The 14,954-nt window shown below is 51.9% G+C and overlaps 1 protein-coding gene and 1 pseudogene across 1 annotated transcript; both read left to right on the forward strand.

Moving 5' to 3' along the window:
- The first annotated feature begins 3,167 nt into the window (after positions 1-3,167).
- LOC129715293 (tubulin alpha-1C chain-like) lies at positions 3,168-7,169 on the forward strand. Its single transcript, XM_055665154.1, has 4 exons — positions 3,168-3,489; positions 3,593-3,741; positions 4,005-4,685; positions 5,514-7,169. Exons 1-4 carry the CDS (start codon positions 3,183-3,185, stop codon positions 5,808-5,810), a joined length of 1,434 nt encoding a protein of 477 aa, XP_055521129.1. The 5' UTR covers positions 3,168-3,182; the 3' UTR covers positions 5,811-7,169.
- LOC129715294 (tubulin alpha-8 chain-like) lies at positions 6,047-12,129 on the forward strand (annotated as a pseudogene).
- Positions 12,130-14,954: the final 2,825 nt, after the last annotated feature.

Here is a 14,954-nt window from a genome sequence, read left to right on the forward strand (position 1 = left end):
CCCTCTCTCGCTCCCCCTCCCCCCTCTCACACCCCCCTCTTTCTGGCGGGGGGGGGGGGGGGGGGGGCGGCGAGGAGATGAAGGTGGCGCGGGCCCAGCGGGGGCCCAGCGGGCGGGGGGGGGTGAAGGTGGCGTGGGGTCAGCGGGGGTGACGGGGTTGGCGTGGGCCCAGCGGGGGCCAGTGGGGGTCAGCGGGGGTGGCGTGGGCCCAGTGGGGGGTCAGCGGGGGGTGGCGTGGGCCCAGTGGGGGTCAGCGGGGATGACGTGGACCCAGTGGGGGTCAGCGGGGGTGTGGCGTGGGCCCAGTGGGGGGTCAGTGGGGGGGGGGGGGTGGCGTGGGCCCAGTGGGGGTCAGCGGGGGTGGCGTGGGCCCAGCCGGTGTGGCGTGGGCCCAGCGGGGGTCAACGCGGGTGGTGTGGGCGGGAGATGGCTTGGGCCCAGGCGGCGGGAGGAGGCGAGGGGAGCGGGCCCCGCCGCAGCGGCGTCTGGTGTTGGGGTTACAGCCGCTGGGTTCAGATTTAACCACTCCCGCCCGGCGGCGGGAAAACAGAGAACTGGCCGTTTCCAAAGTGGAAACGCTGATTTTTTTTACCGAATTTTGTTTTTCTCCGAATTCTTTTAATTTAATTTAATTTAATTTTTTGATTCTTACTCTGGGGGGGGGGGGGGGGGGGGGGGGTGCGGTCGCACCCATCGCACACCCCTACGGACGGCAATGCTATCTGCCCCATCCACTGACCTTCGCACCAAGCAGTTAATTCCCTCATCCAAATCATTGATATACAACGTGAAGTGCAGCGGCAACAGCACCGACCCCTAGACTCTGGCAGCCAATGAGTGGAGATTTCCGCGGATGCTGCCAGGGCTAGGGGGTCTGGGCTTATGGGAGAGGTTGAGTAGGCTGGGTCGCTATTTCTTGGAGCGCACGCGGATGAGGGGTGATCGTATAGAGGTGTTAAAAATAATGAGAGGAACGGGTCGGGTAGATGCACAGAATCTCTTGCCCAGAGTAGGGGCATCGAGGACCAATAGATTCAAGGTGTAGCAGTAAAGATTTAATGGGAATTTGAGCGGTAACCTTTTCAAACAATGGGTGGTGGTTGAATGGAACAAGCTGCCAGAGGGGGTAGTTGCGGGTGGGACTATCCTAACGTATAAGGAACAGTTAAACAGGTACATTGAAGGTACTCGTTTGGATGGATATGGTTGTACTTCCGGTGGCGCTGGTGCCAGCAGCCTCCTCCTTCAGCCCGGTATCTTTTTGTTTTTTTGTTTTTTTAGTTATGTTAAAGTGTGTTTTATGTTTTTTTTTAATGTCTTTATGTGGGGGAAGAGGGCACGGTAAGGGGGATACCGTCGTTCGGTCGCTTCCTGGAGAGGACGCGGCTATTATTCGAGTCGCGTCCTAACCCCCTCAGCGGCCTACCTACTGGATTGGCGCGGCCTTTCCTGCCGGGATCGGCCAGAGCTCCAGCAGCGGCGGGACAGCGCTGGAACATCGCGGGGCTGGCGGTGCCTTACCGGGAATCGCCGTCTGGAGCCCGGAGTGCTGGACCTGATGCACCGACATCATCGAGCTGCGGTTTGCGGAGCTCCCAACGCAGGCGGCGCTGATCAGTTAAACAGGTACATTGAAGGTACACGTTTGGATGGATATGGTCCAAAGGCAGGCAGGTGGGACCAGTGTAGCTGGGACATGCTGACCGGTGTGGGAAGTTGAACGGAAGGGCCTGTTTCTACACACTATGTCTCTATAAAGCCATCAATGTGATATGCTTGTGATTCATCCTAACGAAATTGGAGATTGCTGGGTGTCTGATGGATTGCGCGTCATCATATTTGTAGAGTACATTTTTCAATCAATCAAGATGTTCAATGGCACTTTATTAATGAGCGATTTATCAATTGGAATCTAATTGCATGCCATCGTCACAATCAAAGGCCACTCCCACCCCCTAACCCCTCCCTCCCTTAAGCCCCGGTCATTCACTCTTCTCTCCACTTCTGTTGGACAGCGTGTACCAAAGCATGAAAGGACGTACCATCTGATTCAGGGACAGCTTTGTCCCAGCTGACCTCTCGTGTGCTACCTTCCTGTGGTCCTCATGATTGAAAATAAAAATGCTCTTTTTATTCTCTAGACGTGACACTACACGTTGCACAATGCTCATTTGTGTCGTGTTGCCCTACCAGATATACTGAGGAGTGATGTGATCTGCCTGTATAGTACGCCTAACATTTTTTTTTCGCAGCGCAAGTGATGGTAATCAATCAATAACTATCGATCTTAGACAATGCGTTGATAGACCGGGGATCCCGGATTGTGAAGTGATTAATGGAGCGAAATTGATGGATATCTCTTGTATGCTTGGGATTAACATCACATTCGCTGTAATCTGCAGCAATGTTTCCACTGGTAAAGTAGCCAAATTAATACGACCAGTTGATTGCATGGGGTTAGGAAGTCAAATAGTTGGCGCTAGGTATCATTTGGAGGCATGTGGTCAGATACTTTAATTTCCAGCTGTAATTGATAGATTGGAATCTGGGAGGTGAAGTCAGAAAATGGATTGCGTCACTGAAACTCCATTGTTCTACGTCACACACTGTGGATTATTCAGCAACGAGCGCCTTGGAACCTTCTATGTTTGTTTCCTGTGGCAACCAAGGTCATTGTTCTCATTGCCCAATCGGCGCGCGTTTGGCCAACGCCACCGTTCTATCCCCGGGGGCCGTATAAATACCGGAGCGGCGCTGCATTGCGTCACAGTCTCGAGAACCACGCGAGCGGAGCAACATGGTCAGCCTGCGGGAGAATGTCCGCGGGACGCGCGTGTTCCCCCCGGGCGAGGGATCCACGGGGGAGGGAAGCGATTGTCTACAGACACCGGACACGGGAAGGGGAGAGCGCACCAGTAGAATGGGAACGTAGTGGGTAACGGAACTGAGAGCGGGAATGAGACGGTGACGGGGGGAGGGAGAGCGCAGGGTAATATTGGGCAGGGAAACGAGGAATGCAATTTTGAGGAATTTGAGGGTTTGCATTCGGCGAAGGCAGCGTGGAGAGTCTGCGAATTGCAATGTTGGGTGGAACTGAGAAGGTGGTCATATTGGGCGGGAGACGGTGAGCGATCAGGGCCAAGCAGGCTATGAATAAGTCCAAGTGGCAATCAATAGGAATTATGGAAATCACGCGGCCCGCAGCAGTAAACGAGAAATTACCAACGCTCACCTCTCGCCCTAACATCTCACCGCCTGTTTCCCCTCGCCAATGTCTGTCAATCCACATCGGCCAGGCTGGCGTCCAGGTTGGCAACGCTTGCTGGGAGTTGTATTGCCTGGAGCACGGGATCCAACCGGATGGACAGATGCCCAGCGACTCGACCATCGGAGGCGGCGACGATTCGTTCAACACCTTCTTCAGCGAGACGGGTGCGGGCAAACACGTACCAAGGGCCGTGTTCATCGACCTGGAGCCCACGGTGATCGGTAAGTTGGGAGATGCAGAGAATGTCGGCCGTTCTCTTAAGTCCCTTCCGGGGAGGGGGCAGTGTGTAGCAATGGTTAATTCTCTCTCTATACCGCCCCACAGATGAGGTGCGGACCGGCACCTACCGCCAGCTTTTCCACCCCGAACAGCTCATCACCGGCAAGGAGGACGCGGCCAATAACTACGCCCGGGGCCACTGCTCCATCGGCAAGGAGATCGTGGACCTGGTCCTGGATCGCATCCGGAAGCTGGTAGGTTGCTCAGCGACTGCAAATTACCGGCTGCGACTCCGCGTGCTTACAGCGCCAATGTATCCGGTTGCACCGGCTCATTCGCGAGTGCTGCCGCCATGATGTTCCCAAATACTCATTGTCGCCGCTCTATTTATCACTGAGATACTCACCGAACCATCTCGCTCTGCACCGACTGTAGCGAGCACCATGACCCTCTCGTGTCGCTCCTTCCCTTTAAACGTTGGCACATAATTGAGCTTTTGTCCCTTCTCCACCCTCAGGCCGATCTCTGCACCGGACTGCAGGGGTTCCTCATCTTCCACAGTTTCGGGGGCGGCACTGGCTCGGGCTTCACCTCCCTCCTCATGGAGAGACTCTCCGTCGACTACGGCAAGAAATCCAAGCTGGAGTTTTCCGTCTACCCGGCGCCGCAGATCTCCACCGCAGTGGTCGAGCCCTACAACGCGGTGCTGGTCACCCACTGCACCCTGGAGCACTCCGACTGCGCATTCATGATGGACAACGAGGCCATTTACGACGTGTGTCGGCGGAACCTGGACATCGAGCGCCCCACCTACACCAACCTCAACCGCCTGATGGCACAGTTAGTGTCGTCTATCACCGCCTCGCTGCGCTTCGACGGCGCTCTCAACGTGGACCTGACTGAATTCCAAACCAACCTGGTTCCCTACCCGCGCATCCACTTCCCGCTCGTCACCTACGCTCCCATTATTTCTGCAGAGAAGGCTTACCACGAGGAACTGTCCGTCTCCCAATTGACCAACGCCTGCTTCGAGCCGGCCAACCAGTTGGTTAAGTGCGACCCTCGCCAGGGGAAGTACATGGCGTGCTGTATGCTGTACCGCGGGGACGTGGTGCCCAAGGACGTCAATGCCTCCATCGCCACCATCAAGACAAAGCGCACCATCCAGTTCGTGGACTGGTGCCCGACCGGGTTCAAGGTGAGTGTGAACAACGCTCGCCTTTCCCTGCACACACATGCAGTCTAACGCATCTGCTGGAATAACAACATAGATGCAACCATTTGCACTCTGCAAATAAATCATATCAGCACCCGAAGGGCACACACACACACCGCTTCTTCAAGGGTGTGAATATTTTGCAAAGGGTGCAGGAGGGTGTCATCCGGACAGTCCTTGGCCTTGCGGCCTTGTGTTTATGGGAGAGGTTAGATAGGCTGGGGCTTTTTTATTTGGGGCGTAGAAATCTGAAGGGCAGGACGTATCCTGGTGTGCAAGATCACGAGGGACATGGAAATATCTGTTCTCATTTTCACATCTCAAAACTGGATGTCCTCTACGTGAGGCGAGAGATGAGATATTTAAGAAGGACCTCCCGACCAATTAATCTATTCTGAGGGTAGTCCGCATCTGGCACGAGTTGTCAGGTAAAGCTAGAAACCCTTACGTTTGCTACATTCAAAGCATAGATAGAAATTCCCAAAACATAGGATGCACAGGAAGGGTTTAGAAGGATAAAGGACAGTCGCATGCAAACGAGACGAGTCCAATATGCCAACTGTGGGGCATGGACAAGGTGGTTCGAAGAGCACGCTTCCCAGCTGCACAACATCATATCTTCATGGCTCCAACACACATGTATCGGAGCTTGTAATCTGGAGAATACTTACATCCAGAGATTTATTTAACGGAATCGCTAAGCTATAAATCAATGATAATTTGTGCAATTTAAGGGCGCAGTACTAAACTGATAATGCAAGCATATTTGTTCAAGTAGAATTAATTTTTAGGGTTTTTTTTCGGCCGCAGGTGGGCATCAACTACCAGCCGCCGACGGTGGTGCCGGGGGGCGACCTGGCGAAGGTGCAACGCGCCCTCTGCATGCTGAGCAACACCACCGCCATCTCCATGGCCTGGACCCGCCTCAACCTCAAGTTCGACAAGATGTACGCCAAGCGGGCCTTTGTGCACTGGTACGTGGGAGAGGGGCTGGAGGAAGGAGAGTTCCAGGACGCGCGGGAGGACATGGCGTCGCTGGAGAAGGACTACCAGGAGGTGGCCGTGGATTCCGCCGACCTCGAGAGAAAGGGGGAAGAGGAAGAATAAAATGTATTAATTTCGTAGTTAAAAGTTTAATTTAATACAGATTTAATAGATTATATCGATAGATATTATACTTATGATGATAAAATTATTTTAAGGACCGATTGTTTTGTCGATTTATTTGAGGTCGGAGAATGGAAAATAACAACATTGTTGGGCAGAGAGTGGGGAAAGTAATTTGGGCGCAGCTGTTCGTATGTAAGTCCTCATCCTACCTGTAGGAGTGATTTAAAGACGAGATGATGGGAATTCAGTTCTGGCGTGCTCCACAGAACATGAAGGATGCGGATGGCGGTTTTCCTGAAGCTTGGATGGTAAATTCAGTCAATAAGAAAAGAGGAAACGACCTCGGCGGCGCAGCGGTACAGCTGGTGCTTTACAGCGCCAGAGACACGGGGATCGATTCTGACTATTCGTGCTTATCTGCACGGAGTTTTTATGTTCTCCCTGTCACAGCATCGAATTTCCCAGCGTGCTCCGACTTCCTCACGCACTCCAAAGCCTTCCAGGTTCGCAGGATAATTTGGCGTCTGTAAATTGTCCCTAGTGTGTAGGATAATTTTGAGGTGGAAGAATTGCTGTTCGCTGTTCGCTCGACGAGCCGACGGGACTCCTTTCGCGCTGTATCTCTGAAAAACAAAAAAACGCTTGAAGGAAACTGATGAGTCTGAAGTAGGGCCTCGAAGCGAAACGTCACCTATTCCTTTTCTCCAGAGATGCTTCCTGACTGCGGCTATTCCAGCATTTTGTGTCTATCTTTGGTGTTAAACCAGCATCTGTAGTTCATTCCTACTCAAAATGAAATACAGGTAAGTTTTAGGATGTTGAGATGGGACAGGGTCCCGATGGAATATACAAAAAGGAGCAAAGCACTTTGGTAGAGCATCGGGAAGGTGAAATGTCTTTGGCCACTGGGAATATGAAAAATCTCATGGGGTTTCAACCATATATGGATTATACGAGGGGAGGTGGGGAGAGGGAAGGGCCATTAATTGGTGATGGAATTTAATACTGAGAAGTGTGAGGTGTTGCATTTTGGGACGTCGAACAAGGGAAAGAGCTACACAGTAAATGGCAATGCTCTGAGGCGTGGTGTGGGGCAGATGGTTCTAGGCGTGCAGATGCACGGTTCCTTAAAGGTCGAGTTTTAGTTAGATAAGGTAGTCAAACAGGCTTATGGCACATTGACCTTTATCAGTCAGAGTAATGTATATCTAAGTTGGGAGGTCATGTTGCAGTTGCATAAGTCGTTGGTAGGACCGCATTTAGAATATTGTGTCCTATTTTGGGCACCATGTTATAGGAAAGATATGTTCAAGCTTGAAAGGGTTCAGAAACGATTTACGAGGACGTTGCCAGGACTAGAAGGTGTGAGCTATTAGAGAGGTTGAGTTCGCTGGCAGCCAATCACAGCGCGTTCTATCGGGCGGGTTCGCTGGCAGCCAATCACAGCGCGTTCTATCGGGCGGGTTCGCTGGCAGCCAATCACAGCGCGTTCTATCGGGCGGGGTCGCTGGCAGCCAATCACAGCGAGTTCTATCGGGCGGGTTCGCTGGCAGCCAATCACAGCGCGTTCTATCGGGCGGGTTCGCTGGCAGCCAATCACGGCACCTTCTATCGGGCGGGTTCGCTGGCAGCCAATCACAGCGAGTTCTATCGGGGGGGAGGGGGTTTGCTGGTAGCCAATCACAGCGCGTTCCGGCTGCATAGAACGTTCTTTACACAGAAAAGCTGGAGAAACTCAGCGGGTGCAGCAGCATCTATGGAGCGAAGGAAATAGGCAACGTTTCGGGCCATAGCTATCGGGCCAGGTATAAACGGCGCGTTCGGCGGATGCGACACATTGTCTGGAGCTGCCTGATGGATGGAATTTCATGTTGGGTGCGCCAGAGGCGGGGCTGGGTCGGTCGGTTCAAGGACGACTGGATAGACTCGGCTTGTACTCAATGGAATTTAGAAGATTGATGGGGGAGTGGTGAATCTGTGGAATTCGCTCACAGAAGGTAGTTGAGGCCAGTTCATTGGCTATATTTAAGAGGGAGTTAGATGTAGCCCTTGTGGCTAAAGGGATCAGGGGATATGGAGAGAAGGCAGGTACATGATACTGAGTTGGATGATCAGCCACGATCTGTTTACCCCCCTGTAAGGGTCTGTTTACCCCCCTGTAACAACTACACTCACCCCTACACCTTTCCCCCTTCTCAATGCTCTCCGCTATATCTGCCCACAGGCCGACCAGTGCACCGGACTGCAGGGGCTCCTCATCTTCCACAGTTTCGGTGTCGGCACCGGCTCGGGTTTCACCTCCCACCTCATGGAGAGTCGACTACGGCAAGAAATCCAAGCTGGTGTTTTCCATCTATCCGGCGCCGCAGATCTCCACCGCCGTGGTCGAGCCCTACAACTGGTCACCCACTGCACCCTGGAGCACTCCTATTGCTCCTTCATGCTGGACAACGAGGCTATTTACGATTGTAGGCGGAACCTGGACATCGAGCGCCCCACCTACACCAACCTCAACCTCAACCGCCTGCTGGGGCATGTAGTGTCGTCCATTACCGCCTCGCTGCGCTTCGACGGCGCCCTCAACGTGGACTTGCCTGGTCCCCTACCCGCGCATTCACTTAACGCTGGTCACCTGATTTCGGCTGAGAAGGCTTACCACGAGCAACTGTCCGTGTCGGAGATCACCAACGCCTGCTTCGAGCCGGTCAACCAGATGCTCAAATGCGACCCCCGGCAGGGCAAATACATGGCGTGCAGCATGTTGTACCGTGGGGACGTGGTGCCCAAGGACGTCAACGCCTCCATCGCCACCATCAAGACCAAGCGCTCCATCCAGTTCGTGGACTGGTGTTCGACCGGGTTCAAGGTAGGAGGAGGTTGTGCAGGAATCCACGCGGCAGAAGCTTGACCAAACACTGGTCTCGCACTGGTACCACAGCCAGACCAGCCGGTCCACGATTGCAGAAACCAGGAGACGTTCTTTCCAAACCGAGGGCCTGGGTTCTAAACATCCAGGGAATCATTGAAGGTTTCTAGGAGACTCCTGTCCAATGGGACACGCCGGCATCTTGATAACTAGCAGGGGGTTCCCTCGTTTAAAGGCGCAAATCTTCATTGCTTAGACCACGATCAGTAACATTCGGCCCATCGGGTCCATGCTGACCCTTCCACACTGATCTGTTTTGTAGTAAATGCCTATTCTGTTCCGTGTGCTGAAGCAAAGTAAGAATTTCATTGTCCTATCAGGGACACATGACTATAAACTCACTTGAACTTGAACTTGAACCAGTAATTCCATTCTCTCCTGTCACTTATGTCTCACTAGAATTTAGAAGATTGAGTGGGGATCTTATAGAAACGTACACAATTCTTAAGGGGTTAGACAGGCTAGATGCAGGAAGATTGGTCCCGATGTTGGGGAAGTCCAGAATAAGGCATTGGGGGTTCAGTATTGATGTGGATAGAGAACTGGCTGGCAGACCGGAAACAAAAAGTAGGAGTAAACGGGTCCTTTTCAGAATGGCAGGCAGTGACAAGTGGGGTACCGCAAGGCTCAGTGCTGGGACCCCAGGTATTTACAATATGTATTAATGATCTGGATGAGGGAATGTAATGCAACACCTCCAAGTTTGAGGATGACACGAAGCTGGGGGGGCAGTGTTAATTGTGAGGAGGATGCTAGGCGGCTGCAAGGTGACTTATTGAAACTTACTTAAGGTGATGTTATTGAAACGTACAAAATTCTTAAGGGGTTGGACAGGCTAGATGCAGGAAGATTGTTCCCAGTGTTGGGGAAGTCCAGAACAAGGGGTCACAGTTTAAGGATAAGGGGGAAGTCTTTTAGGAACAAGATGAGAAAAACATTTTTCACGCAGAGAGTGGTGGAATTATCTGTCACAGAATGTAGTCGAGGCCAGTTCATTGGCTATATTTAAGAGGGAGTTAGATGTGGCCCTTGTGGCTAAAGGTATCAGGGGGTACAGGATACTGAGTTGGATGATCAGCCATGGTCTTATTGAATGGCGGTGCTGGCTCGAAGGGCCGAATGCCCTACTCCTGCACCTATTTTCTATGTTTCTATGTTTCTACATAACGCTCGTTCAGTCCCATATTTTTTCATTATTCCTCCATGCGACTTGCCAGCACCACTCGGTGGTGGGGGGGGGGGGGGGGGGGGGGGGGGGGGCGGGAAGGGATAAGGCGGCGGATCGTCGGAGCTTGGGATCGATCCCGGGTCCACAGCGCTCTGGCACAGCTGCTTTCGTGGAACTTCAACCCTAGCGGGAACCATTTGCAATTTCCAGAACTCCATTGGTTGGCCCCGGTTTCTTCCAACCGAAGAACCAAACTGGTGTCCCTCGGCTAAAAGAGCACCGATTTCTCTTTCACCACTCACTTATGCACTCTGCGTATTAATCCATCGCTGACATGTTGACGTGACAAAGCAAGGGAAGGCGGCTTTTATTCGCTGCGCCACTGCCGCCACCTACCGGCGGTAGATGCATCTCATCTTGAAGTCAGATTCAGATTCAGATTCAGATTCAATCTTTATTGTCATTGTGCATTGTATAGTACAGAGACACCGAAATTCAAATTTCAAATTAAAATTTCAAATTTCAAATTTCAAATTTATTTTGTCACATACACCTAGGTGTAGTGAAATTATTTTTGCCATGCAGCACATTAAAAAAGAATACAACATGACAGTAATAGATAGTTTCAACATCAAAACACAAAGACACAAAGTCCAGTCCCATCCCCATGTCCACCCATAGTCGGGCCTCCTTACTCGAGACCGTGGCTTCCGGAGCCGACAGGGCCGCGCCGAATGGAGCTCAACTGGCGATCTCATCAGGAGATCCCAGGCTCCCGATGGAAAGTTCAGCGCCGCCGCAAGCAGCCGCTCCACAGACCCGCAGCTCCGCAACGGACCCAGCTCCAGTTACCGGAGTTTCAGCGAAGTCACCGCCAGCCCCGCAATGGCGCTCCAGCGCTGCACCGTCGTCCTCCGTCCCCCAGCTCCGCCGCCGCCGATGCCGAGCCGGTACTGCTGCCTCCGGTGCCGCCGCCGCTGATAAGCTGATGCCGCCGCCGCTGCTGAGCCGGTCCCGTCGCCGGTGCCGCCTCCGGTGCCGCCGCCGCCGCCGAGCCGGTGCCGACTCTGAGCCATATGCACTCTGGAGCCGGTGCCGCCGCCGCCGCCGCCGCCACCGCCGCCGCAGCCGCTGAGCCGGTGCCGCCGCCGCCGCTGTTGAGCCGGTGCCGCCGCCGCCGCCGATGCCGAAGCTCCAGGCGGTCCCCTCAGGAGACGCCGCTCCAGGCCCGCTGGTAGGCCGCGGGGACGGGTCGAAGCTGCAGCCCGGGGAAAAACTGCATCTCCAACCAGGTAGGGACCCTGAAAATTAGTGGGCATACCGTGATACAGTTGGTAAGGATGCTCTCGATGGTGCAGCAGTGTAAGTTCACCAGAATCTGAGGAGACAGATGGACCTCCTTTAGTCTCCTCAGGAAGAAGAGACACTGGTGAGCCTTCTTGACCAGTGTTGAGGTATTGTGGGTCCAAGAGAGGTCATCAGAGATGTGGACGCCCAGACACCTGAAGCTGGAAACACGCTCCCTGTGACCCCTTTCCAGAACAAGGGGTCACAGTTTAAGGATAAGGGGGGAAATATTTTAGGACCGAGATGAGAAAAACATTTTTCACACAGTGAGTGGTGAATCTCTGGAATTCTCTGCCACAGAAGGTAGTTGAGGTCAGTTCATTGGCTATATTTAAGAGGGAGTTAGATGTGGCCCTTGTGGCTAAAGGGATCAGGAGGTATGGAGAGAAGGCAGGTACAGGATACTGAGTTGGATGATCAGCCATGATCACATTGAATGGCGGTGCAGGCTCGAAGGGCCGAATGTCCTACTCCTGCACCTATTTTCTATGTTGCTATGTTTCCACCTCCGTCCCTTTAATGTGGATCCTTCAAATGTGTCTGCAACCGAACTAAACGCTGTTTCTCTCTCCCCCGCAGGTGGGCATAAACGACCAGCCCCCGACGGTGGTGCCTGGGGTCGACCTGTCCAAGGTGCAACGAGCCGTCTGCATGCTGAGCAACACCTCCTCGGTCTCCATGGCCTGCACCCACATGAACCTCAAGTTCGACAAGATGTACGCCAAGCGGGCCTTTGTCCACTGGTACGTGGGAGAGGGCCTTAGGAAGGGGAGTTCCAGGATGCGCGGGATAACATGGCGTCGCTGGAGAAGGACTACGAAGAAGTGGGCATCGATTATGCGGATCTGGACAGGAAGCCCGAAGAGGAAGAGTGAATATCCAGAAAGACCCGTTTATTTTTTATCACTAATGTTTTAAATATAATTTTTGAAATGTAATAAATGTAATAAATCTATTTTAAATTCAATTCGTCTTCCCTCCTACTTAACGCTATAATTTCGCATGAGACTTTGGACTTTTACTTCAGGGTGCGAGTAGGCTATTCGCCCCACTGAATTCGCGCGGACTTGTACACTGTTCCCGGTACACTGGCACTATCCTACACACTAGGGACACTATATATATTATAGGAAGCCAATTAATCTGCAAAAATGTTTGTTTCTGGAGTATGGGAGAGGAAATCGGAGCATCCGGAGAAAACTGGTGGTGTGTGAGGCACCAACTCTAACGCAGTGCCACTTTGCCACCGAGAGACAGAGCCATAGAGATATTGTACCATAGTGCATGGAAATTGTCAACTAGTCAATGACGACAAATTTTCCCAACTAACCCACTCTCATTTTCCCACATGTTGACTGAGTCCAGAAGCAATATCCGGATCACCGTGTACGAATAAGGGGTAGACCATTTAGGACTGAGATGAGTAGAAACACTTCCTCATCTCAAGCCTAGTCTATCCAGTCTTTCTTCATATGAAAGTCCTGACATCCCAGGAATCAGTCTGGTGAACTTTCTCTGTACTCCCTCTATGGCAAGGATGTCTTCAGATTAGGAGACCAAAACTGTAGATTGATGCTGTTCAGCCACTAACCACATGTTGCTAGCTTTACTAACTCCTTCCCATCACCAGCTCTATAACAGCACTCCCCTCCTCCTGCAGTCAGCCAAATCCTGCACGAGGTCCCAACGGCTGACAGCTTCCAATGCTGTGCTTGTACAACAGTGATTACAGTTGTGTTTGATCTAATGATCTATTATCATCAGTATCACATCACCTACATGGTGTAGAAGTGGGATGCGAACTGTTTACCGGTTTTTATTTGTTTACTGAGTTTTCATTTCTCACCATCATGTCTTCGTGCAGAAAGCCCGACCCTCTCATCTTTGAAGCTGATAACAGCGAACGCTGGACCACCTTTGAAATAGACTACCGGCACTTCATCAATGTTGCACACCGGACTGACTCCGATGCTGTAAAGGCCTCCCTCCTATTCAAGCTTGTTGGGCCAGATGCACTACGCAGCTCCAGAATCTTCAGACATGCCCCTGCGGTTCTTGATGACGACGACCAGGTAATAATTCCAGCGGAGTCTCCCGACGATTATAATTTGTTACTGCGTAAATTTAGCCAGATATGCGATCTCCCATCCAACAATATCCTGGACCGGGCCAAGTTTATCTCTCGACGACAGCTCCCTGGAAAGCGAGCTGACACTTTTATAGCAGATTTATTGCTCAGCGGTGTAGATTTCAGCCGCTACCTGCTGAGGAGCTGACGGATCAATTAACTCGAGACATTTTGGTAAATAGAATAAAATATCTCAGGCTCCGATCTGAGCTTTTAAGGAAGGTTGACCTCACGTTGGATGAAGCGGTGCACGCGTGTCGCACCCAGAATTTGTCGTTCCCTCTGACCCCCGGGAGAACAAAACTATACATCAGACAGGTCTCGTTAGACAGAGGGATTACTCGGATTACAGACGTCCCATGACCCAGGTCTCTTCCAACAGGAGACGCCCCACGACCCCTGCCAGCCAAGCGTCCCGCAACGACCCTCATAAGAGGTGTCCGAATTGCAACTACCTACATGGAAGACAGGCTTCTTGCCCTGCTATGGGAAAAGCCTGCATCTATTGCCGAAAAATGAACCATTTTGCCTCTGTGTGTCGTTCAGCCGCTCGGTCCCGTGGGAACAGGCCTGCTCTCAACTTTCTACTGCAGGGTGATAACAGCTCACGGCCACTTTCCGACCTCTCCCCCGGGCTCAGCCCAATTAATTCGCAAGAGGACTCTGTTGTTTATACTATCAACCATGCAGCTGTGCAGCGCTCAGACCCTGCTGTCACTATCTCTGTGAATGGCTTTCAATTTCAATTTCAATCTTTAATGCGTGGCTGAAAGACTGGTGCAGAGGGCAGGGATTCAAGTTTCTGGATCATTGGGACTTCCTTTGGGGAAAGTGGGACCTGTACAGAAAGGATGGGTTGCACTTGAACCCGAGGGGGACCAATATCCTGGCGTGGAAATTTGCAAAGGCTACTGGGGAGCCTTTAAACTAGAATGGTTGGGGCGATGGACTCAAATAGCGAAAGCTAGTAGACAGAATGGGAGGCAGGAACAGAAAAGGGAAGCACTCGGACACAAGAGGAGAAAGAAAAAAAAAGGAAATAAACAGAGAATAAGAGACGGGGGGTTTCTTAAATGTGCATATTTTAATGCTAGGAGCATTGTAAGAAAGGTGGATGAGCTTAGAGTCTGGATAGACACCTGGAAGTATGATGTTGTGGCGATCAGTGAAACATGGTTGCAGGAGGGCTGTGATTGGAAACTGAATATTCCAAGATTTCGTTGCTTCAGGTGTGATCGAATTGGAGGGGCAAGAGGTGGAGGTGTTGTATTGCTAGTCAGGGAAGATATTACAGCAGTGCTTTGGCAGGATAGATAGGTGTGCTCATCTACGGAGGCTATTTGGATGGAACTGAGAAGTGGGAAAGGTGTAGCAACACATATGGGTGTATTATAGACCGTCAAACGGGGAACGAGAATTGGAAGAGCAAATATGTAAGGAGATAGCAGATATTAGTAGTACGCACAAGGTAGTAATTGTGGGAGATTTCAACTTTCCACACATAGACTGGGAAACACATTCTGTAAATGGGCTGGATGGGTTGGAGTTTGTAAAATGTGTGCAGGATAGTTT

This window comes from Leucoraja erinacea, unplaced genomic scaffold (genome assembly GCF_028641065.1).
Source record: "Leucoraja erinacea ecotype New England unplaced genomic scaffold, Leri_hhj_1 Leri_109S, whole genome shotgun sequence".
Lineage (NCBI taxonomy): Eukaryota > Metazoa > Chordata > Chondrichthyes > Rajiformes > Rajidae > Leucoraja > Leucoraja erinaceus.